The sequence below is a fragment of the Penicillium arizonense genome (genome assembly GCF_001773325.1).
Source record: "Penicillium arizonense strain CBS 141311 chromosome Unknown PENARI_contig003, whole genome shotgun sequence".
Taxonomy (NCBI): Eukaryota; Fungi; Ascomycota; class Eurotiomycetes; order Eurotiales; family Aspergillaceae; genus Penicillium; species Penicillium arizonense.
Window position 1 is genome coordinate 333454 of NW_019173280.1, and position 24357 is coordinate 357810.

General features: G+C 47.5%; 10 protein-coding genes across 10 annotated transcripts; 5 read left to right on the plus strand and 5 right to left on the minus strand.

Annotated features, from left to right (window-relative positions):
- Nucleotides 1-1318: 1318 nt before the first annotated feature.
- On the minus strand, nt 1319-2674 carry PENARI_c003G08634 (uncharacterized protein; the record flags this gene model as incomplete). Its single annotated transcript, XM_022628603.1, has 3 exons — nt 1319-1773; nt 1827-1881; nt 1934-2674. 3 exons carry the CDS (start codon nt 2672-2674, stop codon nt 1319-1321), a joined length of 1251 nt encoding a protein of 416 aa, XP_022491722.1.
- Nucleotides 2675-3149: 475 nt separating this feature from the next.
- PENARI_c003G01496 (kinetochore subunit FTA4 family protein) lies at nt 3150-4346 on the minus strand (the record flags this gene model as incomplete). Its single annotated transcript, XM_022628101.1, has 5 exons — nt 3150-3459; nt 3526-3588; nt 3646-3814; nt 3904-4204; nt 4263-4346. 5 exons carry the CDS (start codon nt 4344-4346, stop codon nt 3150-3152), a joined length of 927 nt encoding a protein of 308 aa, XP_022491332.1.
- Nucleotides 4347-4476: 130 nt separating this feature from the next.
- Nucleotides 4477-5311, plus strand: PENARI_c003G02007 (HAD family hydrolase; the record flags this gene model as incomplete). Its single annotated transcript, XM_022628140.1, has 2 exons — nt 4477-4530; nt 4586-5311. 2 exons carry the CDS (start codon nt 4477-4479, stop codon nt 5309-5311), a joined length of 780 nt encoding a protein of 259 aa, XP_022491954.1.
- Nucleotides 5312-7335: 2024 nt separating this feature from the next.
- On the plus strand, nt 7336-7845 carry PENARI_c003G00591 (uncharacterized protein; the record flags this gene model as incomplete). Its single annotated transcript, XM_022628037.1, has 1 exon — nt 7336-7845. The coding sequence occupies one exon, from the start codon at nt 7336-7338 to the stop codon at nt 7843-7845; it is 510 nt and encodes a 169-aa protein (XP_022491855.1).
- Nucleotides 7846-10813: 2968 nt separating this feature from the next.
- Nucleotides 10814-12560, minus strand: PENARI_c003G07373 (FAD-binding oxidoreductase; the record flags this gene model as incomplete). Its single annotated transcript, XM_022628515.1, has 5 exons — nt 10814-11094; nt 11149-11357; nt 11413-11846; nt 11903-12373; nt 12429-12560. The coding sequence occupies 5 exons, from the start codon at nt 12558-12560 to the stop codon at nt 10814-10816; spliced, it is 1527 nt and encodes a 508-aa protein (XP_022492140.1).
- A 2380-nt stretch (nt 12561-14940) lies between these two features.
- On the plus strand, nt 14941-17553 carry PENARI_c003G06387 (uncharacterized protein; the record flags this gene model as incomplete). The annotated part of the gene is made up of 7 exons (XM_022628443.1): nt 14941-15012; nt 15070-15146; nt 15239-15404; nt 15466-16010; nt 16063-16166; nt 16255-17171; nt 17392-17553. The coding sequence occupies 7 exons, from the start codon at nt 14941-14943 to the stop codon at nt 17551-17553; spliced, it is 2043 nt and encodes a 680-aa protein (XP_022491551.1).
- Nucleotides 17554-18183: 630 nt separating this feature from the next.
- Nucleotides 18184-19218, plus strand: PENARI_c003G01150 (aldo/keto reductase; the record flags this gene model as incomplete). Its single annotated transcript, XM_022628080.1, has 1 exon — nt 18184-19218. One exon carries the CDS (start codon nt 18184-18186, stop codon nt 19216-19218), a length of 1035 nt encoding a protein of 344 aa, XP_022492015.1.
- Nucleotides 19219-19641: 423 nt separating this feature from the next.
- Nucleotides 19642-20476, plus strand: PENARI_c003G11576 (histidine phosphatase family protein; the record flags this gene model as incomplete). Its single annotated transcript, XM_022628804.1, has 2 exons — nt 19642-19697; nt 19750-20476. 2 exons carry the CDS (start codon nt 19642-19644, stop codon nt 20474-20476), a joined length of 783 nt encoding a protein of 260 aa, XP_022491603.1.
- A 58-nt stretch (nt 20477-20534) lies between these two features.
- On the minus strand, nt 20535-21013 carry PENARI_c003G00396 (L-rhamnose mutarotase; the record flags this gene model as incomplete). Its single annotated transcript, XM_022628023.1, has 3 exons — nt 20535-20618; nt 20683-20819; nt 20884-21013. The coding sequence occupies 3 exons, from the start codon at nt 21011-21013 to the stop codon at nt 20535-20537; spliced, it is 351 nt and encodes a 116-aa protein (XP_022492017.1).
- Nucleotides 21014-22011: 998 nt separating this feature from the next.
- On the minus strand, nt 22012-23946 carry PENARI_c003G09125 (MFS transporter; the record flags this gene model as incomplete). The annotated part of the gene is made up of 6 exons (XM_022628636.1): nt 22012-22019; nt 22198-22362; nt 22422-23245; nt 23303-23578; nt 23632-23711; nt 23773-23946. The coding sequence occupies 6 exons, from the start codon at nt 23944-23946 to the stop codon at nt 22012-22014; spliced, it is 1527 nt and encodes a 508-aa protein (XP_022491883.1).
- Between the last annotated feature and the right edge of the window lie 411 nt (nt 23947-24357).

Consider the following 24357-nt stretch of genomic DNA (forward strand, 5'->3'; position numbering starts at 1 on the left):
TAATTGTGAGGCTCTGTTGGTTACAGGGTCCCCAAGGTAATAGGAGCCTTATATCGATATCGTTAGGATCTATTGGGATGCCATAATATTCTTGTTTAATTAAATTCTTTAGATCTGACTTTGCTCCTGGGATCCAAATGTAGGATTCCCATTCCACTGATCAGCGCTGCTAGTGAGAATTAGCCCTTTATGGCTCAAAATTCTTCTTGTTACAGTGGATCCTGCTCTCACCGATCCTACCTCCCAATGATCGGCTATATCGAATAGATCTCTAGTGAGTGCCCTCGATAAGTGAGACGAGCGCTGACTAGATATTTGCGACACGCATCGCTTTTCTGAGAATCTGAGATGACCTAGCAGGAACGGGGTTCACTGATAGGTATCAGTTAGCGTAAATATATTGTGCATATACCCCTTCCTCCACATCAATTGAACTTGTAGCCCCTTTGGTTGGTGAAGAAATATAACTGTGGATTCGCCAAACTTCAAAATTTACAGTAGGATTCTAAAGACACATCTATAGCAATGTGTACCTCATAATCAATAGAGTGTATCACTTATTCCCTAAGCCCAGCTCAAACATAAATAGGCTGCTTCCCATGCCCGGATTTTGAAATAGACAAAACACCCTTCCTCCGTCTAATAACAAGTACACACCTCCCTCTCTCTCCTCCACCGTATCCAAAATGATGCTCAACACTTGACCATCTTCGCCTCCAACTTAATAATAATAGATAAAGTACGGTATACAGAAATAATTATAACTTACTTATTAGTAGAGTCAAGATACGGTAATGCCAAGATATAAATTTGCTGCTAAGTTACTCAACATCATCCTTCATTGTTATACGTGTATTGAGTTAAGTTACAGTTCACTTTGCAAGATGCGTTTTACAGGGCTGGTCTGACGTTAGAGTTGTTGGTCAACATTGAATATGAACACAAAAGCTCACAACTTACTCGAGCTCTACAACTCAGTCCTATAAGCATCGACCAGCACGGGGGGGGAGCAATGGGTTTTACACTAAGACGGCCGGAGATGACAGGTTGTACCATAAGGTGATTGCATTGTATGAACCATTAATAGCAAATCATTACCTACAGGTACCGGTGTCGAACACACCGAGCCGATGATCATTTGAACGCACAAAAAAGACGGGTATCCGCGATGAAAACGCCTAAAAACGCCTCGCTAGGACCGAGAGTGTCCTGCCGATAAAAAATAAATCGCCTCCGAATGGTATGCGATGAAAGAAACAGTCATCACAGCGTCAAGGGGGATTAAGGCCATTCCGCACATAGCAATGGACCCATCTTCTTACTCCAGACCAGGGATATCCTTGAGATATTCCCAACCGTACTCCTCCTCTTTAGCCTCAGCCTCCATGCCCAGTGCAAAGCGGTAGGCGCGGACTTCATTCTGCAGACCGGAGATGATCTTAGTGGGGAGGTCGTCTTCCTCGCAGCGCAGGCGGTAGGCAGTGCGGATCATTTCGGCACACTTCATGGTTTGTGCATGCCAGTGGTCGCGGTCAAGACGGCTCTCCAGGTGGGCATCGCGCTCGGCTTGAAGGAGATTGTTGTAGTGGCGCTTCTGAGCAAGGTAGTGCATGTTGTTGTTCTGGCAGTAGTTGCGAATCTGCTCGACCATGACTCCCACGGCGGTTTGGAATTCGAGAATCATCTTGTAGTTCTCCTCGCGATGGTGCTTGTGGTTTGCAGATACGGACTTCTCCTTGGCCAAGGCGCGCTCGAGTTCGGCGACGCGGGCAGCTGCTGTCGGTTAGTAATCGCAATGGATGGGGGTTTCAAAAAGGTCTGCGTACTAAGATTTTCGCCGTTCTGGTCACCCGAGCGAGAACTGTCGGCGATGCCATTCTTCTGCGGACGTGTAAGCTCATGTCACAGCCGAATGTTCTCAGATTCCACTTACCATGATCTCCTCCGCGTTGGCAACGATGTTCTTGGTGACATCCCGGTTGTTCTTCAGGACATCACTCAATTCGACGACCATCTCGTAGAGATGATGCAAGTCCATCTGGTGACCAGCGTTCATAGGCATGCCACCCATGCCGCCCATGCCGCCGCCGCCGATCTGAGTGGTGGAGGAAGCGTGGGAAAGGGCGGGAGACGGAGTCTGACGAGGGGGAATATTGGGCACGGCATTGCTATCGCCATAGCCGGTCGAGCCCGCGTAGATGCCAGAGTTGGGAACGTTGCTAGACATGGTAGCGGCGTTCATAGAGATGTCGGCGTTATCGAAAGCACGGTTCAGTTCCTCAAGTGAAGGATCGTTGGGGTTGAAGGTTCGGGGAGTGCCGTTATCCTCGTCGTACCAGGAGGCGTGATTCTGAACGCCTAGGACCTCCGATTGAAACTTCTCAAGGTCACGGCGAGTAACGTGGGTGGAACGACGGCGATGCCCACGCGCGAAAGGCGCCTTGGAAGGGGAGGAAGAAGTGGCACCCTCGATGGTGGCGGATGGGCTGATTTCAGTATCGCTATCGATCGCGTTCTCGGAGCTCTGATCAGATTCACTGGTCGGGGAGCAAGCAACAAGCGTGTTGTGCTGGGGATTCACGCTAGTCCCACATGGGACTAGATCACCACGTGACAAGCCACGTAATGGATGGCGCCCCTCGACCAACTCCCTCATCTTCTCAAGAGCATTCATTTTTAAAAAGAAAATGGTCAATCCTGGGGCCACGAAGAAATGGATAAGACTTGCCCCTCGAGGAACCGGTTTCCCAGTCTGTCAAGTGGGGCAAAGCCTATTTCTTTCTCGACCGACGGAGAACGAGTGTGTAGGTGTAATAGATCAATGACGGTGATTTACACACAGAACGGACCCCAGAACGAGATGCCCTCGATTAATTGGCACGTGCGTCCTATATCAAAATCTAACCTGAACGCCTGTGGCCACATCTAGCACATCCCATTACTTTGGATTTGGTACGAGGCTATATTTGCAAAAGGCACCAGATATATACAAAGGGCATCGGCATCGTAACCAGGACAACGAAGACTACGCATCACAAAACTTCATGCAAGTTCAGAATAAGAAAAAAAGATAGGAGGGTTCAATTGATTCTGTATCGCAACCGCAAGTAAATTCATTGTATGCAATTAGCAAGGGGTATTTCAGTTCGTCAAGTCATATCCATCAAGGCCTCCAATCTCTGAGCAGAGCCCGGTAGCGAGTACTCGTGGGTTTCAGGGATATCGCTGCTTCGTGTCTGCTGTGCAATCCTGCCTCCAACTCTTGCAACCAGAATTCGCATTTTCTCTAATTCTTGAACAAGCTCACCATCCTTGGTGATAAGGTTTGGTTGGATATCTTTTGGGGGGTCTTTGAACGGTTCAAGCAATCGCTGAAGATGCTGTAATTGATCGAGGCGCCGTTGGCGTTGCTGCCGTTGACTATCGAGGCTAGCCAGGCGCTCACGGAGCTGCTGGTATCTGTGCAACTGGTGTCAGGCGGGCGGAACTCCAATAGGAGGAAATCGGAATACATTGCAGACTAACCTTGTATTCTGTTCTTCGCTTGGTTGCTGGCCTTCCAGCTCAACAGGCAGCTTTGTGATGTTCCTAGTTCATGTTGGTCAGACCCTCATTACACTTTGCGTAGAGCCGGCTTCGTCTCACATTTGCCTTGACAAATCTGCGGTCTTTTCAACACCTCGGGCAAAGACCCTCCGACTGCGAGCATCTTGACTGACCGAGGTCCAGTACAGACTTGCAATCTGTTGGGCGACGTGATGTATTGCTTGTGATGAATAAACAACGCGGTTGTGCTGCTTGGCGGCGGCATTCACTATGAAATGGTTAGCCCCATGAACATCCCAGTGAAATAGGATTTGAAGCCCAAAAAAGGCCATGGGGGATTGCGATTGGTGCTCTGACATTTGTGTAGGACATCTTCAATGACCTTGGGGTTCAGATCTCCCTCTTCGGTTTCGGTGGCATAGTTCCGCCAGTCTTCAGGTAGGTCGAGACTCTCGGACAAGATGCGGACTTGAGTCCATATAAAGGCAGATTTCAGCTCAACGATCGTTCGACCTGACTCCATCTCGGGATTGTTAGAGAAACACCATTGAGCCTCGCGCAGAAAGCGCGCCTTATCGATAAGAGGCACGTGACGCCTCCGCAAATGGGATGAAGAGTTGCCATTTGACAACGGGTCATATTCTTTTGAGAACCCTTTCTGGATATATCAAGAGAAAGACCCTTATTATCCATGCAGTCAAAAGTGGACCGATAACGCCTGTCGAGGTGGGGAGCATATCCTCGGTCTGAAGTGCAGCGATCGCCAGTACCTCGGCAATCTGACCGTCTCCAGAGTCCATATTGATTCAAGTAGTTCAGATCCTTCTGAACCCAAGAATTCTAGGCCATTCTACTTTCAGTGTCAGCTTAAATTCAAGCAGCTCTCGCACTTCCTGCCATTACCGCTATTAGCCCTGTTGTTATCTCAAGATGGCAGAGACCAAACGCCCGGTGGGCCTATTGTTCGACATTGGAGGAGTGTGTGTAAGTCAACCACTCGGCCCAAACATCTACAACCTAGTTACTAACTATATTGTAGGTTGTATCGCCATTCCAAGCCATCCTAGACTACGAGATCGCCCAGAATATCCCACCAGGATGGGTCAATTTCAGCATCTCACGAACAAAGCCGAACGGTAGCTGGCATAAGCTGGAGCGGGGCGATATCAAGATGGATGCGGACTTCTTCGCAGGCTTCAATACAGACCTAAGAAACCCTGATCTATGGAGACAATTCCACCAACAACTTCAGACGAAACAAGGCACCAGTTCGACCACCATTCCTCCCCTGCCAACGGTGGATGCCGAATGGCTCTTCTGGGAGATGATGCGGATATCGCGCACTCCAGACCGATATATGTATCCGGCTCTGAAGAAACTCAGAGAGTCTGGTCAATTCTTGATGGGGGCTCTATCCAACACTGTTATATTTCCCGATGGACACGAATACAATAAAGATGTCTCCGGGGTCAAGTCGCAATTCGACTTTTTCATTTCCTCCGCACATTCAGGCCTTCGCAAACCTGATCCGAAGATCTATCAGGTGGCGTTACAGGAAATGGATACTCTAGCTAAGAAGCGGGGACTGCCGGGGACTAACCCCAACGATATCGTCTTTTTTGACGACATCGGGGAGAATCTGAAGGGAGCAAAGAAGGCCGGTATGCGTACGGTCAAGGTCACTCTAGGAAAGTCTCAAGATGCAGTCAAGGAACTAGAGAAGCTCACTGGTCTTCAATTGCTGGAGGACCAGGCACGTCTGTGATGTAAAGGGGAGACTTTGTGTTGAGAAGTCCTAGATGATTATCGAAAATAGGAAGAGTATTCAAATAACTTTCAATAATGGTTATTATTATTTTTTCTGATTTTCCCTTCATTTGTGGTGAATTAATTCCGTTGTGGTGTTGGGGCCATACAAAATCCGATGTTCCCTCGTCGCCGACCACAATTCTGATGGGAGATGCAGCCACGCGCTAAGCGAAAACCCGCACAAATTGGCCCCACGAAATTTTTGTTCTTCTTCCTTGACCATCCCTCAGCACCCTCGACACCGTCAAAATGGTGAGTTGAAACTGGCTGAAAATGCCTTGATCTTTATATCCTCTCCCTTCGGAGCCGGGTCCCTGCAAGCTGCTTCGGCGTGATTTCTGAAGCGTTAATTGCTGACTCGTGATGTCTTCTACAGCCTTTCACCAAGACTGTCAAGAACGACGCCTACTTCAGGTGAGTTATTTCCACACCAGTTTATCCGCTGCGATTTACTAATAAATTTTAGTCGCTACCAGACTAAGTACCGCCGTCGCCGTGAGGGTAAGACCGACTACTATGCTCGCAAGCGCCTGATCACCCAGGCCAAGAACAAGTACAATGCGCCCAAGTACCGCATGGTCGTTCGCTTCACCAACCGCGACATCGTTACCCAGATCGTCTACTCCGAGATCTCCGGTGACAAGGTCCTCGCCGCTGCCTACGCCCACGAGCTCCCCAAGTACGGCATTGACCAGGGTCTGACCAACTGGGCCGCCGCCTACGCCACCGGTCTTCTCCTCGCCCGCCGTGTCCTGAAGAAGCTCAACCTTGACGAGCAGTTCAAGGGTGTTGAGGAGGCCACTGGTGAGCACACCCTCACCGAGGCCGTCGAGACTGAGGACGGTGAGCGCCGCCCCTTCAAGGCCTTCCTTGATGTCGGTCTCGTCCGCACTTCCACCGGTAACCGTGTGTTCGCCGCCATGAAGGGTGCTTCCGACGGTGGTATCTTCATCCCTCACTCCGACCGCCGTTTCCCCGGTTACGACATTGAGGAGGAGACCCTCGATGCCGAGACCCTCAAGAACTACATCGTCGGTGGCCACGTCTCCGAGTACATGGAGAACCTTGCCGATGAGGATGAGGAGCGCTACAAGTCCCAGTTCGTCAAGTACATTGAGAACGAGATCGACGCTGGTGACCTCGAGGAGATCTACACTGATGCCCACAAGGCCATCCGCGAGGATCCCTTCAAGGCTGACGAGAACGCCGGCCCCAAGAAGTCCAAGGCCGAGTGGAAGGCCGAGTCCAAGAAGTACAAGGTCCAGAAGCTCACCCACGCCCAGCGCAAGGCCCGTGTCGAGCAGAAGATCAAGGAGCTCTCCCAGTAAGAGGATCGCTTCTTATCTTTCTCAAAAGTTCCACCAAAATTCAAGAGGGAATTGGCTACTGCCGGCGTTTTTTTCGATGTGATGTAGTTTGACGGATCATGGACATACCACTGTTTTTTTTTACGAGGTTTTTCTGGGAGCAATTAGTTCGGTGTTCATTCAAGGCAATTTCTTTACTCAGTTCTAACTGCTCCCGTCAATGTCCATCAGTCTTGTTCCCTCATGTGCTTCCTTGCATCTGCTTGTAGATGGGACCCGTAGTGTTCGTAAACCCTCTAACCCTCCGTATCTGCTTCAATCCAACAAAGACATGCCATTGATTTATGCCAGTCAAATTGACTCGACATACTCGACATACTCGACATACTCGACATGAAGCGCAGGATGTAACTTAAACATATCATGAAACAAACTGCCCCACCCACGATCCCTGCACTGCCAGCACAGAGTACCTGGTGACCACAGTACAGTAAAGGACAAGAGATCTGGTGTCTCAATAGTTTGCTATCCTCACATCATCCAGGGGGCTGTTAAATAATACAATCATTACAATAGTACCCATGTTCATTATTAATATTCCGGAGACGCTAACAGAAGAATTGGATGATCCCATATCGCTCTCCGCCTATAATCCCAACAACCAACCAACCCCATGAAGAGATATCAGCAACACACACACGCAAGCTGGCACCGAGCCAACGCAGGCAAGCTCGAATGCCCATGGTGTCTTGAGAATCCTTCTTTGCAAGACAATGCCGGTCCCCCAAGCCGACCGCAGTCCAAACTGCGCACGCGGGTGCCAACTCGCAATGGGCACAGCAGAATGGGGACTGTCTCGCCTAGTCTTTCTGTTCGGACTGAGCAACCTGTGAAACATAAACATGAGAATGACAACGAACACGAACACTATGATCATCATTCTTTCCCTGCCGAGGGTCAAGTCGCCGATGCTCAGGTTGAAAGTCAACGTCACACCGCCGACTCTGCTGATGCTGATGCTGCGCATGTTGAGAATGACGTCGCCTCGAACGTGGAAAATGCTAGTCATGTTCATGAGCAGGATGGGCAGAGCTTGAATGGGGCACAGGACGATAGTGCTCTTGTTGCAGACCGCCAGTTCTCTCCTGAGATATCCGATGACCGGACAACTTCTGAGCAATGAATGCTTGTCCAAAGGTGGGTGTCAATTCGTGCATCGATGGTCTTATTAGCCACGTCATTTATATATATATATGCTAATAGGGTCATGATAGTTCCATATCCCAGTGAATTGCTTCCGATGACGTCGAGCCATGTGCGGTTGGGAGAACAAGACCTTTTTTTTTTTTCAATGGATTGGAAAAAAGGAAATTGGTAGTGTTGATTATGTCGAGTATTAGCTATATATATTATAAATGATTGGATAACCTCATGATTGTGCAAATTCTTATGTATCAAACAAAGGAGTCTGAGTGAAGCGAGAATTTCTCATGTTCATATCATTGCAAAAAGAACATGACACCGAAGACAGAAAGAACTGAAAGACCAGTCGTACTCTAGTTGCTAGGAAGCCTACAGGGACGAATCATTGCTAGAACAGGGAAATGTACTGCCAAAGGGATCCTTTCAATAGGGGGGAGGTTACGGGCGATCTTCGGCTTCATAATCAGCTTTGCCTTTTTGAATGGGGTGGTTTCAGGGATACCAATTGCCGTCCTTTGGACCTGCAACCTTGATTCTGGCATCCAGGATGCTGTCAGCATCGCTATTGTTTGTATTGTTCTGTTTATCGTCGGGGTCCCATTTTGGTTCAAATCAAAACCAGAATTTTGCAACGCGTTGCCCGACTTGATCATTCACGGAATGCATCAGACACCTCAGGGGGCCAAATTGGCATTGATACGTTTGACACTTATCGCTACATTCGTTGCTGTGCCTTTGGCACTAATTTGGCCACGCCCACTAACTAGTGGCATCAAGAGTGGACTGACAGTGGGGATTTTGATGCTTGTAGCTTTTTCCCCTGCTAAGTACCTGTTTTTTGTGGGTCTTAAGAGGGTGGCCTTACCCCATTCCCTATTGGTATACGCTTAGTAGTAGCAAAATCTTTTCTGCATTAATGGCTTCTGTTTGAGGACAAAGAACTACAAGCCCGCTTATGCCGATGTCTTTTTAAAATGAAAATTTGAATAACCCGACAGAGACAGAGTGCCCAAAAGAGATTTAGTGGAATATATTGAAACTGATACTTTGTAGCGCAGATATACCATATTTATCGCATATGTCAATACTGCTAGAATTTTAGGTCAAAAAAACCCACTAGGCAATATATTGTCATTGTACCTGTATAGTAAATCAAAATGTTGGAACAACAGCCAATAGCAGAATACAGTCAAGCGGCATGCACTAGTATAGACATGGTTAGCATATTGTGCTCCTCAGCTCGCCCATCATCTGAGATACACTCAAATTACTCAAATTAAACCTCTGAAGATCACTATATGATCCCCTGGAAGTGCCATATTCATTCCTCAAATTAGCATATTATCATCCCCCCAACTGTGTGGGCTCTTTCAACCAAAGGCATCGCAGTCGATTTTAGTTTAGTTCTAAGTACGTTCAAGAGATGCAGTTCGCAATGTGTGCTGACGCGATGCACCGCAATACACAGAGATTCAAAACCAATCTCGTTTATCACCGGCTTTACATGATACTGGTAATAATTGTAATTATCTTGCTGTGTGAGTGAGCCAGAAGAAGTTCATGATCTCCCGCCATTTTCGACTAATTCATCCCCGAAGCCATCTTGCTCGCAGGATGTTCTTCTTCCAACAGTCTTAGAAATGCATATCTGCTGTCGCTAGTATATACAGCAAAAGCGACTCCGATAACTTCATCCCCCAGACAAGTGAGCTCAGCTATTGCACATCCCATCCACAACGTGTCGCAAACTGGAAATGGGACGATGCTTGAAGTGCGAGCGGGATACATAGGATCTGCGTAACGCAGAGCCATCCAGGACGCATTTGCTCCAACAACATAAACGCGTTGGCAAATTTGATTAAGACCGAAAAGACCTCTGTCATCGACAAAACAAGCGTGGAAATTATACCCAACCTTTCAATCTGATCATGATTGCGAATGAGTTCAAGGAAAGAACTGTATTCGATGGACTGATGTAAGTCCCACTCTGGCTAACATATCCATATTCTAATATTCTTGGGACATGGTTATATCGTGGTTGCCTTAATATTTACAGCGGGTGCTGACTTTGCCTTTCGTCTAATTTCCATATTATGGCAACATACAAATAGTAGTTCTACGGCGACAATGGCAGAGACCCACATGGTGCAATCGCAGGACATGCGGGAGTCAGGGCGACGGTGCTGGGATGGGTTTCCATAGCACTGATTGCCTTCATTGGTATCAGGATCCTCGTGATGGAACAGAGTATCAAACGCATTGAAAATTTCGGAGACGACGCCTCCTACACTGTCAAATCCTCCAGTCTAACATCATGACGAGAAGAAGTTCCAGTTTCAGACTTTCATCCATTATTCAGCAACTTCGATCAGGTTCATCGATATTTCTTACAAAGAAATTCCACTCTTTTATCTGACTGGGCAATTCCAAGTGAAGTTTAATAACAAAGAATATTTGATTGGAGAATCGAGAAGCACTTAAAGTCGGCACTTTCCTACTTTCACTAGTAGTAAATCTCGGCCTTCCGTTAACTGTTTTATCGCAATAATACAATTGCCTCTTAAATGTCTCACAGATACACAGATAATTTCCTTCTATCACTTTAGCCACTCGCAAATGGGCGAAAAAGAGGTCAAAAAAAAAAGAAGCAAAAAAATGTATTCCAGTGTAGGCCCTGATGTAGGCTCGAATTCTACAGAGCGTATCAAAGATAATACTGAGTACAGCGCGGACGAGGCTAGTACCGAAGTAGCCCAGCTGTTTATAAGTATTGCGCTCATTTGTAGTTTAATAAAAAGTCAGTGCTTTGGGTCCAATACAGTAATCGTCTTCGTTAACACTGTAATATGAAATCAGGACCGTGTTCTCCTCAATGTAGTGAAGTGACACAAAAAAAGCCCCGAGGACCTCGCTTTCTCTGTCTTGTCCACAGGTATGTACACATTCAGCTAGAGCAGTTTCCTAAAACCTCTCCACAGACCTTTTGAGGTAAAGACACCCTTAGGGTCTACTGCCATTTGAATTTGCTTCAGTCTCTGCATATTCTCTCCACCGTAGCCAGGGAAAACCTCATCAGTCTGTGCTGCTGAGGCATAGTTGATGTAGCGGTATCGGTTTGCAACTCCCAGCTTCTCAGCAGCTGATTTGACCCTTTGAACAGTGTTTTCTGTCATGCTGTTGACAGCGGCATCACCGCTGGCATTGGTCCAAGCCGTAGAAATTAGGATAACTGAAATTAAATCAGTATTTCGCAGTAGCCATGAGACTGGCAGTTATAACTTACGGAAAAGGGGCCCATCTGTGTCAATACCCAGAGCATTACCACCTCTCTGCTTCATGGCCGTAATGGCGTTTTTCTGAATGGGATAGCAAATGAAGTTTGGAGTCAGGCCTTTAACAGACTTGATTTTCTTTACCTCCTCACTGAAAATCTTGAGAGCCTGAGTGAGAAAGGGACGAGATGGCCGCACACTGAGCGTAGCAAACAAATTTCTAGGACCAAGTCAATAAGGAGCCCAGATAAAGACCACTACATAGGATCACTCACCTTGTGACACCCATGGGCTCGGGGCTACCGGTCATATTGCCCATGGTGGCAATCCTTGGGGATCTTGTCAATGGAGTGATTTCATTAATGTTGCTGAAAACTGGCGGGTTCATAATCGGTTTCGCGTAGCGCTGGTTGCCCATCAATGTGAAGTCATCATTTTGAGGGCTGTAGGCATAATAAAAGTCGTAGGCCGTCTCAACATCGCTCGAAAGCTCATCACCAGTCCAAAGGTCGTACACCTGGTCGAGGACTTGTTCGCTTTGATTGTTGTGATAGCTTGTCGCAGCAGTGAAAACTGGACCTTGAGAGAATGTGCGAACGGTGAAGGCAGTGACAATACCGAAATTGTTACCTCCTCCTCGGAGAGCAAAGTAGAGATCAGGATGATCATAATCAGAGACGGTCGTGATAGTACCGTTGGCAAGGACAACCTGAAGTCAGGTCAGTGATTGGTTAACAGAGAAGATTGTAAAACCTAAGAACATACCTCATATTCGAAAACATTATCGAGAGACAAGCCGTACTTGTTGGAGAAGGGCGATGTCCCTCCACCCAGGGTAAACCCGCCGACGCCGACAGTGCCAACCCTTCCACCGACAAAAGAAAGACCGTGAGAATCTAGATCTCGGTACACTTTCGCGGTAGTTGCGCCGCCTCCAACACGCGCTTTGGTGCCGTCTGTCGAGACCTCAACGTTGTTTATTCGGTCAAGGTCTATCGTGACACCGGCCACAGAATTCGAGTCATCCCGATGTCTTGAATGGCCACCACCTTTGACGGCAAAGTTACACCAATGATGAACTAGAATATCTAGCACACGGGCAACTTCATTTGCGTCGGAGGGCTCAACGCGACAAGCCGGGTGAACCTCTTGCTGCTTAGCATCCCAAATGGTGAAATTTTGATCGTTGTCGGGATAATGGAAAGCAGAGCCAAAGGTGGCAGACAGTTGGGTGCACTTTATGACAATGTTAGAATGTTAGAGATTTAAAAAATGCTCAAAAAGTGCCTACCGCTTGGTGGCAGCCTACAGAGACTGTCTCGCTCAATTGACTGCTTCCCTGCTCAGAGGCGCCATGATGCTTTAGACTCACTGCGTTACTCGAGGCAAGCAAAGAGCCTAAGAGTAAGACTCTGCGTAGCATAGTAGATGGAATGAAGTGGAAAGTCAATATAGGATTGAGAATGCTGAATGTCTCGTCACTTCTAGCTTGAAGTCGAGAGGCTGGTTATATCCATTTCAAGAGGCCAGGTGGTGAACTATATAACTTTGGGAATATTTGCCAAGAAAACGCGGAGAGGAAGTTATTCACCAGGAACCCCTCCTCAGAACAAGCCAAGTGAGGCCATGCTAAACCATGACGCGTTGAGAATGCAGGTCCGCAATAGCTCCAGACTTAAAACCCCAAGGTTACAGCAGAAGATCCTCATACCCGTCGGCCGATGCGGGATCCATGTACGAGCATCGGTAGACCTTCTGTAGTTGACTGACAATGTGGGCTATTCTTTGAAATACGACTAGCAGCTTCGAATGGGGGTTCTCGAACCTTAACAGATGTAGATTGACTTGATGCAAGGATCGGCCTTCTGTACATTTCATGGACCCGAGAGCTCTAATATACACCCGGAGCAAGGACCCTGCTAGGCACCATGTAAAGAGCCAAACGGCAAATCAAGGAAGGCAGAGATCGGCACGCACTAACTGCAGATGCAAAAGCACCGGAGTGAAAATGAGTAGCCAACATTTGTATCTGGTGAGGACTAGTGATAACTTCAAAAGTGCTGCTGCCTCTGGTGTGTTTTCAGCGTCAACAAACGCCTCCCCTGGGTTTGATTAATGCTCCGAATTAATTTGAAAACTAAGGATAATCCCTGAGAAATAAGGTATCCGAGTCGTTTCTAAGGTATGGTTTTCACGTTGCAGATTACGCAGCAAATGTTTCGGCCTTGCCATAATAGTCTCATAGGAAGGGCCCTTGGCGACCAAAGTGAAAATATTCTGTGAACTCTGCTATGCGATAGTTTCGGCCGACGTATCAAGGAAATCCCATATAATAGCTTCCTGCATACTTGCTATTGGTTTGCTGCTTTATATGGGTCCTCATCGGCCGACGTGACTTCTTGGCGCTTTTTTGGCTGTTTAATACCTTGAACTGCTAGAGAAATAATTGTACTTATGGCTGTTGATCATTCTAGAATTCCCTTTTCGAGTTTTCGTTTTCTCTTAAAAAATCAGTACGACCAAACGAATAATTCTAAACTGTCATCTGCCGACCTCGAAAAACCAGAAAACAATTCAGCGCTGCCATGTATCTCCTATGGCGTTTGAGCGTCATTTTATTTGCAGAAGAATCCTTTGCGCTCGTTGCAGCGGCGCAAAGTTCTTTTCGAGATATAGTCTCGGCCGACATCTTCCTGTCAACAGTGGAAGGATTAGGCCATTCTACTTCCCGTGGAATGCCCTTGTTATCGAGGTGCTCACTTGACCTGTTTGATCTAAAAAAAATCGACTATAATACGATATTTGACGGTGCCTATGGTTCTGAATTCACAAACGTCATTCTCACTCTCTGCTCTGACGAGGGTATACAAATACCTTGGAAGAGGAATGGTCGATTTGAACCGTCATATCTGGATCAGCTGGCTGAGCAGTGTTGTTCAGATACTATCAATGGGCTTGAAGATGTTTCACTCAGACGGAATCCGTAGGAGTTCCTTCTCCACAGAGGATCTTTTTCCTCTCGGCTTCCGTGTGTTGTATGTTGTTCATTGTTAAGTTTGTTTACAAATGCAAGGGAGAACAGAAACCATAGACAAGACCACAAGATATATGTGGACAAGGGCAAACTTGTTCTTGGTCCTCTATGTACTCTATCTCTTAATATTTCTACAAGAGCCTAACTGATCGTTTTTGATGAATTTGTTCCGTGTTGGAGCTACCCCACCTGGAAACCCGAATGATAACTATCTGATAAACAACGAAGGAGTCAAATCCAAATGTTCCCTTCTTTTAGACAAACACTTCACATAAACTTTTACTTTTTGCATGGAAACTGCTACTAATACATACTCAGTTCAAAGTTCGCCAGATGGTCTAGACATTCTCGGCTAAACCCCGGCTTAACTCCTATGAGCTTCCTTGCGTTCGTTTTCTCCACTTTTCAGTTGCCCGTTGAAGACTTCACGAATCGGCTTGGCGTCACTTGCGGGTGGCGTTGCAAGTACGGCGCAATATTCGTGAAGGAACGCTGGGCGGCGTTACAGTGAGAGCCTAGGTATGTTACACTAAAGTTGTCCACTCACTTTGTTTCAACATGTCAGGTCAGATTTCCGTGCGATAGAAAATACAGCATAAATCGGTAGACCCTGCCAAGTTGAACAAACCTTCCCCAAGGTTCAGGCCATCAAAGATGACTAATACACTGGCCGCCAATTCGCGTCTCGGCGTTGTTCTTCTCGGCGTTGTTCTTCATCTCCCAAGCTTCTCTCTTTTGACCTTACACCGACTTAGTATAGGCATTGACCATGCATCTCTCGGCCGCCAGTCGCAAGCGTCCTGTAACGGCCTGCACAGAATGTCGCCGTAGGAAACAAAAGGTACCCGGCAATTAGATATCTGTCGGGGTACGTTATTGGTCGCTAACTTGTCAATAGTGCGACCGTTTGAGGCCGTGCAACATGTGTACCGGAAGAGATGTTACAGAGAAATGTACATATGATCATTTAGAAAGGTAAGGACTGGTTACAGTCATCTGTAATCGCATTATGCAGTCTCCGTATCAGCGTATGAAGTTTTTCGATTAACGAACTCTCCTAAATGAAGCTCTGATGAAGGATCGACCGTCAGAGCGGAGCTACCATCACCGCAAAGTTCACTGTCCACAGCGGATAATGGCCAGACTTCAACACCGTTTATGGAGCGACCATTTCAAAATCAAATCGGATATGCTCGACCTGGCGGGGAAAACACCCTGTCAGAGTTGTATGAAGTCAGTCTCGAATCCTCTTCCTAGTCGCTGTTCATGACTATGACTGATATAGATGAGACAGGTTATGGGGGACGATAAGGAGCTCCAGGCTTTGAATTCCACAAACATCATGCCTCTACATCCACCGACACTGCGACTCTTCTCAGATCTTTGCGCAAAACTACCTCAGCAGGCAGTCACAAGAGAGCTCATTGAGATTTTCTTCTCGGAGGCCAACTGGTATTTCGCAGTACTCGAAAAGCAATACTTTGAGAAGCTTTACACTTCCTGGTATGCTCTTAGCAACCATCTTATGGCAAATGGACAACCCGGAGGATTGCCACCCGATCTTCTCCACTTCCCAGCACTGATATTTCAGATCCTTGCTGTTGCTTTGCAGTTCGCCCCATTAGACATGCCTTGCCTCCAGTCTTTAGGAGTTGACAGCTTCGCTGCGCGTGACCGTTTATCCGGTAACTTTTCGGAGAGAGGGGTGGCGGCTCTTCGCGTTATGGAAACAGATGGGTCTACATTAACTACTGTGCAGAGTAACTTGATGAGGGCATTATGGCTCAAGAATTCCAGTCGAGGAAGAGAAGCTTGGCACGTACTTGGTGCTGCAATCAGGTAAGATTTGTTGGGCAGTCATAGAAGAATTTTCTAACCCGTTATTCAACAGGATGGCTCAAGATTTGGGACTTCACAAACAATCCAAGATCTTTCAAAAACCACAATCTCCATTGGAAGATACACTCAGTCAACTGTGGTACGACGAGTACAAACGTAGGCTATGGATCAAATTATACTGTTGGGATAGGTTGGGCTCTCCGAACTATGCTACGGCTTTTATTTGTAACATATGCTAACAGAGACAGCCACATGGCGTTCGCTTTGGGCTGGCCGCGAACTATCAATAGCAGTGATTGTACGATCGTGCCACCACTGGACCGCGATATACCGGCAGACCCATCAACAACAGTACCAATGGCTCTATTTCCGCATGAACCGCCCTCATCTTTCACACCCCATCTCTTTCAGTACGCCGTCTGTCAACAGATCCATGAAGCAATGTCACTAGGCGTCCACAAACGCCACCCCGAGAACTACACCTTGGTCGAGACCCTTCATCACCGTATCCTCTCTTTGCTGAGCGGCTTGCCGCCTGTACATAGGCCGGTGAACCCGGACAGATCCTGGGATCTAACCCACGTCCATATTCCCAAACAGCGCCAGCAAATAGCAACTGCCGCCCACTCATTTTTAATGGCCCTCCACAGACCGCATTCGAAGATACGCGTGGCTAGTCGCAACGCTGCTATTGAAGCAGCCTTAGCCACATTGGATGCGCAAGAATGTCTTTTTGATCTCATGGCCACACGGTATTACAGCATCTACGCACTCTCCGTCTATACTGTCGACGCCGCTATTTTCCTCTCCGTCACTATACTCGAATACCCACCCTCGGATCCTGGCCTATCACATCGAATTCAACGTACAATAGAGAAGGCCATACATCGCCTCGAACTGGCGCAGGACAGGGTTTCTTTAGCAAAGTCGGGGTTGCTAATTCTGAAGCTCTGCCACTCAAGAATACAACCCATGACACAGTTTCAGCATAACATGCCCAGAACTACTGTTCAACAACCCTCACAAATACTGGACAGTATATCTTCCGGAGAGACACAGATCGATAATGAGCCTAGCCATTATTTATTCCCAGCACCTGGCATCATGCCAGAATTTGCGACCAGTGGAGTTGACAATGCGGCTATGTTTGACGATATTACGGTATCAAATTTTGACATCGAATCGTGGGTGCAACAGATGAACGAAATGAATGGTCTTGGTTGACCGTTCATCCTGAAAATATTTAAAAAGCCATGTACACTTTCCTGAGAGATTTTTACTTAATTAAAAAATCGACTTCCAACCCCTCTTCTAGGCCAATTCGTTGGCCATTTTCCAGTGACCTTTCAAATGTCCAATGCTAAAGTAATCGTCCTTCAAGCTTGGTGCTACTACTTACATTCAGTTAATGCTCGAAGTCCAGCACAACCTTCGCAGTATCACAGTTGTTGAATCTGGCGAAGGCATCCGGTGCGTCTCCAATATCGATGACATCGCTGACGATGAACCCGAGTCTCGCTTTGGCCGAGGCGACCAGATGTAAAAGCTGTGGTGCAAGATCCAAGGGCCGTGAAATACCAACCCCCTACTGAAATCCGCCGCCCCAAAAGTCCACGAGAGAAAGTTTAGTGTGAGTCTGAATGGTGGAAGCCCGAGATTGACTTGCGATATTGCCGTGCTTATGGCTATAAACACCCACATTGCCCGTGCCGCCATTGGTTGATGTGACTGCTAGCATATTCTGGACGATGATATCCGACTGTATGGTTAGGTTCCAATTTACCTGCTCGAATCCAGCGCAGTCGAGGCTTCGAGCAACGCCATCGGGTTCCAATGCCATTGTCTCCTAGTATCCATCAGACTATGCGGACATAAAAAGTATTATGTGATCCAAGATTGTGTTCGGCCGAAGACCCACGTTGGTGAGTCCAGCAATCCCCATCGGCCGATGTGATGACTTCATTTCCGTTATGTCCGTCGCTCAATTTGTAGCCTCTCATGTCCCATAAGGCAGAGAAGTTTACTGCTATCTCCGATAGGAAAGCTTTTTCATTAACTCCGTTAGCTGCTGAAGATACAAAACCTTTCCCAGTGCTCCCAGTGCTCCAGATTTTACTGACTTGCAAATAATCCACGCCTCTCTTTACTCTCTCCTTTAATCAATCAACCCAACATGAAGTACGTGCAACTTGGCAGCAGCGGTCTCCGCATTGCCCCCATTGGTGTGGGATGCATGAGTTACGGCAACCCCGAGGGCCGTTTCAACTGGTCCATACCGGAAAAAGATGCCCTGCCAGTTTTGAATCATTGCTATGAGTCTGGCCTGAACTTCTTCGACACCGCAAACGCTTACTCCAACGGTATTTCCGAAGAGATCCTGGGCAAGGCGATCAAGGAATACAACTGGCGCCGCGAAAACATCGTCATCGCAACCAAGCTGTGGGCGCCCGTCGGTCGTGGCGACGAGCAGCCCATGGCAATGACAGATGAACAGAAGGACAACTCCGGCTACGTCAACCAGTATGGTTTGAGCCGAAAACACATCTTTGAAAGCATCGATGCCAGTCTGAAGAGGCTCGACCTGCCTTACGTCGACTTGCTCCAGATCCACCGCTTCGACCCAAACACTCCCGTCAAGGAAACAATGGAGGCACTTCATGATGTTGTGAAGTCCGGCAAAGTGCGCTACATTGGTGCTTCATCGATGTGGGCTCATCAGCTCCTTGAGTACCAGTATACCGCTCGCCTCCATGGCTGGACCGAGTTCATCTCGATGCAGAACCTTCACAACGCTATCTACCGCGAGGAGGAACGCGAAATGTACCCTGCCTGTGCCAAGTTTGGGATGGGTGGTATCCCCTGGAGTCCCATCGCGATGGGCTTCCTTGCCCGGCCCTGGCATGAGTTCTCGACCACTTCCCGCGGGGAGGGTCAAGGGCAGGGTTTCCTCGGACAGCCCATGACAGAGGCAGACAAAAACGTCAACGAGCAGATCGAAAAGATCGCCAAAGAGAAGGGTGTATCCATGGCGACTGTGGCAATCGCCTGGTCATTGTCCAAGCCCTTTATCACGGCTCCAATCTTGGGATTGAGTAAGAAAGAGAGAGTTGATGAAGCAGTTCGTGCTATTTCCCTCGAGCTTACCCCCGAGGATTTGAAGAGCATTGATGACCTGTATGAGCCCAAGAAGGTTGTTGGACATTCATGAAGGGGCATGTGTATATAGCTACAAATGTGCATATAGGGGCCCAATGTCGTGTTGACATGCTCGGTCGGCTTTTTGATCTTTCAGCCTTTCCAGAAGATGGATAAAAATCAAGTATTTTTTAAACCTTTGAAGGGAGTAGATGGGGCCTTACTTGCCTGTTTGCCTCTATTTTATCATGGCCTGGGGCTTAGGCCTCCGGCCCCATATAAGTACCTGGCAGATCCAAGTCTCTTCTTGTTTCTAATTTCATGATTCATGTGCTTATGGCTTTGTATGACCGTATGATGTTTGGCCACTAATATTTTATAGCGATCAAAGAAACGTGTAGGTTGACTCCCTAAAACGGCTAGCGCGTTTCTTTGTATGCATCGTCTTCGCGATTTCCCATCTCGCCAGGTTCTCTGAACTGCACTTGACATCGCCATGCGCCTATTTCTCATCCGTCATGGTGAGACCGTGGACAATGTGGCGAAGGTCTGGTAGGTTTACGCGCAATTCCAGATTCTTGCATGCACTGACTTTTCGGGACAGCGCCGGCAACACTGACTCAGCCCTCACCAACCACGGCATGCTGCAAATTGAATCTCTTGGTCGGCATTTTGCCTCCAGCCAAAGTAGAGTCAATACGATATTTGCTTCAGATTTAAGTCGCGCGCGAATCACAGCAGAAGGCATTTGTCGCTTTCAGACACCCCTGCCAAATCAACCACGCATATCGCCCATATTAACTGACAGTTTGCGAGAAAGACACTACGGGAAAATGGAAGGCAAAAAGTGGATTCCTTCTGGTTCAATAGAAGAGAGTGGCATTGAGTCCGATAGGTCTATGATACAACGAGCCAACAATTTCCTCAATGAACATCTTCTTCCATTGATCCTCGATGATCCACACTCGGTCGACAATGTGGTAATCATTGCCCACGGTATCCTCCTCAGAAGACTATGGACTTGCCTCATGGAGCTTGTCAACCCAGCCGATGTTCATACAGCCCCCGAAAAGCAATTTGATCTCGCGGTTGTCGCAAAGCCTGCATGGTCAAACACCGGTGTTACAACGGTTCTCTTACGACAAAACCGGGTAGCCGATTCCCGTCAGCCACACACCCTCTTGCACGGCTGGTCAATAACCATCCTAGATATCGACAACAAGGACCATCTCGCCAATGTCTCTCGCACTCGAGGTGGCATTGGAAGTGCTGCCCACGACGCCAAGCAAAGAAAGGTCGACCGGTTTTTCAAACGAAAGATTTCTCCCTGAAGTTGTGAACCTGAGAATATGTACAGTCTTTTGAAAATCATCATTATGACAGAGCCTTTTATTCCGTGTAAAACACCTCGTCCAATACCTTCCACCAGCCGGGTCCATCTGCACTGCTCACTGCGCCGGGAATGGGGCTGTCCTGGTATCACCGTTTATGTTAGCGTTTTCACCCGTTTCCCTTCATTGTTAATTTTGAGACATACCTGCATTCCGTCGGTCATAGCCCACCACTCCCTGATCTTTGGGTTTGCCCGCATGAGCTCCATATCGCCTTCAAAGTCTGTACCGACATATTTGAATGTAGCGAATAGAGTGCGATCGTTGTCAAAGAAGATTGAGTCTAGTTGATACCAAGAGATCATGTTAGCCTAGATCCAAGTCCCAGTTTTGAGTGTAAAACGTACAGTCTTTGATATTGCAGTCCTTGATCTGTTGAAGGACTTCAGGCCAAACGTTGGCGTGGCATTCCTTGTATGCCGCCACAGCAGAGGGCTTCAGGTGAACAATCTGGGCGATACGACGGACAGGTCCCATTTTTGTGATAGCCTGCGTCAACAATTTAAAAGAAGTGATACATATAAAATACAGATACAAGTCCCCGAAGAAAGAATATTAAATCATCCCACCTCGCACCCCGCGTTCTCGCCGCAGCGTTAACCCGCACTCGGGGTGCACTAACCCGATGTAGTGGAGACCGCTGCCAGAGCCCCATACCCCCAGCATCTTCACCGGCTAGCTCCTATGTGTGCAACCGACCGGCGAGGTTTTAGTAGACCAGCCGCCTCGAGATTTATACATTACTCTAATATCTATCGTGAAGGTGATAACAAACCCGTGCCAACTGATTGATTTTACTGATGGACTCTCAACGCTAATTATATAGACCCTATTACTGAGATAGTAATGTGAATACTGCGCTTTATGAAGTAGCACAAAAATGGCAGTTATAGGCCATAAGTCTTTTCACACCCCCACCTTTGCAGAATACCATTTTAAAACAACTACAACAAGAGGCAGAATGGAGCAACGAATATGCGCCGCTGTTTTCATTCGTGGCAGTATTCATATTATGCTTGTTAGTGATCAGCCAGGGCCGGTGGAAACAGGCTCCGGTCATGTCGATCATCGCAGAAGCTGGCTACGTTGTCACCTATTTGTGACATAGCCCACCAGCTTCAGCTCTCAAGTTGCCAACACCGTCGGCGCCTTCACGATTGGCGTGATAGGCAATCTTTATAGCCGTCTATGGCATGGCCATGCGGCAACATCTATCTTGCCGGGAATCTTTTGTACTAGTGCCATCATGGCTGGCGGCCTCGGGGCCTCTTCTAAGTGGCAAATCTGCTGACGAGACCCGGACAAATGTATCCAGTACAATCAACCATACTGCCTACACAGAGTATGCGGTGGATTCATCCCGGATCTATACAGTGGATCCGGGGTTTGATATAGTGGAAGGATCAATTGGGATAACTGTGGGATCGTTCCTCGCAGAACTACTGATCTATCCGTTTGTAAAAAGACGGAGTGAATTATTCAGCTTCTAGTGCTCACGATGAGTCTATTAGCGATTTGTTTAAGACTTAAGACTCATAGTAGCTACATGGAAACAGAGGGTAGCTCGAAAACTAGATATAACTGCATGACATGTATGAAGTGGAGTTTGACATCGATTCGTTATTAAAAAAAACTTAGTTATTCGCATTAAGACATCTGACTTTTGGGAACAGGGCGGATCCAAGAGACAGCCAAGTTTGCCCCCAAGGATATGACACCGATGATCCACATCGATCGCTCATAGTGAGCTCCATTATATCTAAAAACAATGGCAAAGATAATTCCTCCAAGGTTACCAAAGGCACCAACAATTCCAGAGACGATGCCTATTAATGAAATGTCAGTATGCGAACATGATTTGAAAGAGTGGAACGCAAAGACTTACCATTAGCAAATGGATGAACATGAGGCACAACGGCGAAGTTAGCACCATTGCAGGCCTCAAGGAAGAAAGCCATTCCAGCGATAAGACCGAACATGGCAGACTCCTTCGTCGGATTGGATAATCCGATCGCAAGCTGGAATGCGCCCATAGCGAGTCCCAAAAATGTCAATAAAAGTTTCTTCGACCAGACATTATCAGTAGCCCGGTAAACCAAGTCACCAAAGAGACCACCCATAGGACGGCAGACTACATTCAGCAGCCCGAACATGGCAGCCCATTGACCAGTTTCAGTCTGACCCATGTGTGGGAAGTTCTTCTCATAGTAAGATCCCAGGATTGAGTTGATGGCGAGCTCAGATCCAAACGAGCAGGCATAGGGAATAGCAACGGCCATTGTGGACAGACTCAAAGCCACGTTGAGAGCTTCCTTGCGAGATGGGGCGACGACAGTTTCTTGTTTGAAGATGTTGTCCATCTGTCCTACTGCGGAACTGTCCTTGTCCATAACCTGTGGTGTCTGGGCGCCCTTCTTCTCGATATCTATTGTTGCTGGGTTGTAGGGTGTGGTCATTCCACTGGAGAATGTGCCTGTGTTAAGGTCGACGATGTTCCCATCCAAGGGCGTCGCAGTGCCGCTCGACTCCTTTGCCCAGAGGTGTCTTTCAGACCATTTTCCTGTGGGCGTGTCTTCGCAGAGGAAGAGCATGCACATGGCGACGACGCAGATGATAATGAACGGAACAATGTAGGCGACGCGCCACGCTTTGTGGGAGGGAAGACCGCGGGATTGCATGAGGGAGTCATATATGGCTGGCATCACGAAGCTGAAATATTGCTGTTAGTATGAATATGATTGGATGGTGACTGAAATAAGAACTTACTATGTGATTCCTCCACCTGCATTACCCCATCCTCCGGCCAGGGAGTTGGCTGTACCAACAATCTTCTTGTCGAAGAAACCTGTACACCAGACCTGGCATGGAACAAAAGTTCCTCCTAGGATTCCAACGAAGAATCTTAGAGCAATCAACCCGTTTGCGTTGGTGACAAGACCAGCCATGGCAGTAGGGATTGCTCCACAGAGGAGAAGTCCTACAAAGACCAGGCGTGGACCATAGCGGTCACAAAGTGGTCCTGCCACAAGCCGCACGAGGAGCCTTGATTCAGTCAGCAAGGATCCTTCCTGTGGTATAATTTTTCGGTGACTTACGTGGCGAGGAGTGCAATAATGTTGGAGTTGGCGACTTCTGCTTGCGTCATGTGCAGGTCTTTTTTGATAGTGACTGTCAACTAAAACATTATGTTAGAATTATGATCACGAAGATTTATCATTCTTGCACCATTGACTTACCAGTGGCGGGAATGCATACCATGACAGGAATGCGACCATGAAGCCAACCCATGAGAAGAAGAATACTCGTCCATATTGGTCGAAGGGGTTCAATATAGGAATCGATTTGGCCTTTCGGGTGCTTGGGTTGACCTCCGGTGAGGCAAAAAGAGTCTTGATAAAACTCATTGCCATGTTGAGGAATTCGATGTATAGTTGAGGAAATTTAATTAAGCGACGGGGTCTGGGGCTCAAGGGCCGATATATAAGTTAAAAGTGGCTCGAGTATCTTGATACAGCTTCTTGATTGTTGATTAAGAAGAAAGAAGACCGCTGTGATAATTGATAGAAATCGACGTGAAAACGAAAGTAGATACGAGGAACTATATAATCGTCAGTGATGCTCAGGTCGCGGAGGCATGGTTCTCAGATGACATGCAATAACAACAATCAACGCCATTATCTGTCGCATAGCAGATCGGCAGAATATTGTGGCTAGGCGCTGTCAATAGAAAATGGTTAGTAAAAGGCAACGACCACCCTGATCCGAGTATATCCCGGGTCGCTGATTCGATAAGACATTGTGAATCAAGGCTGTGATGATCC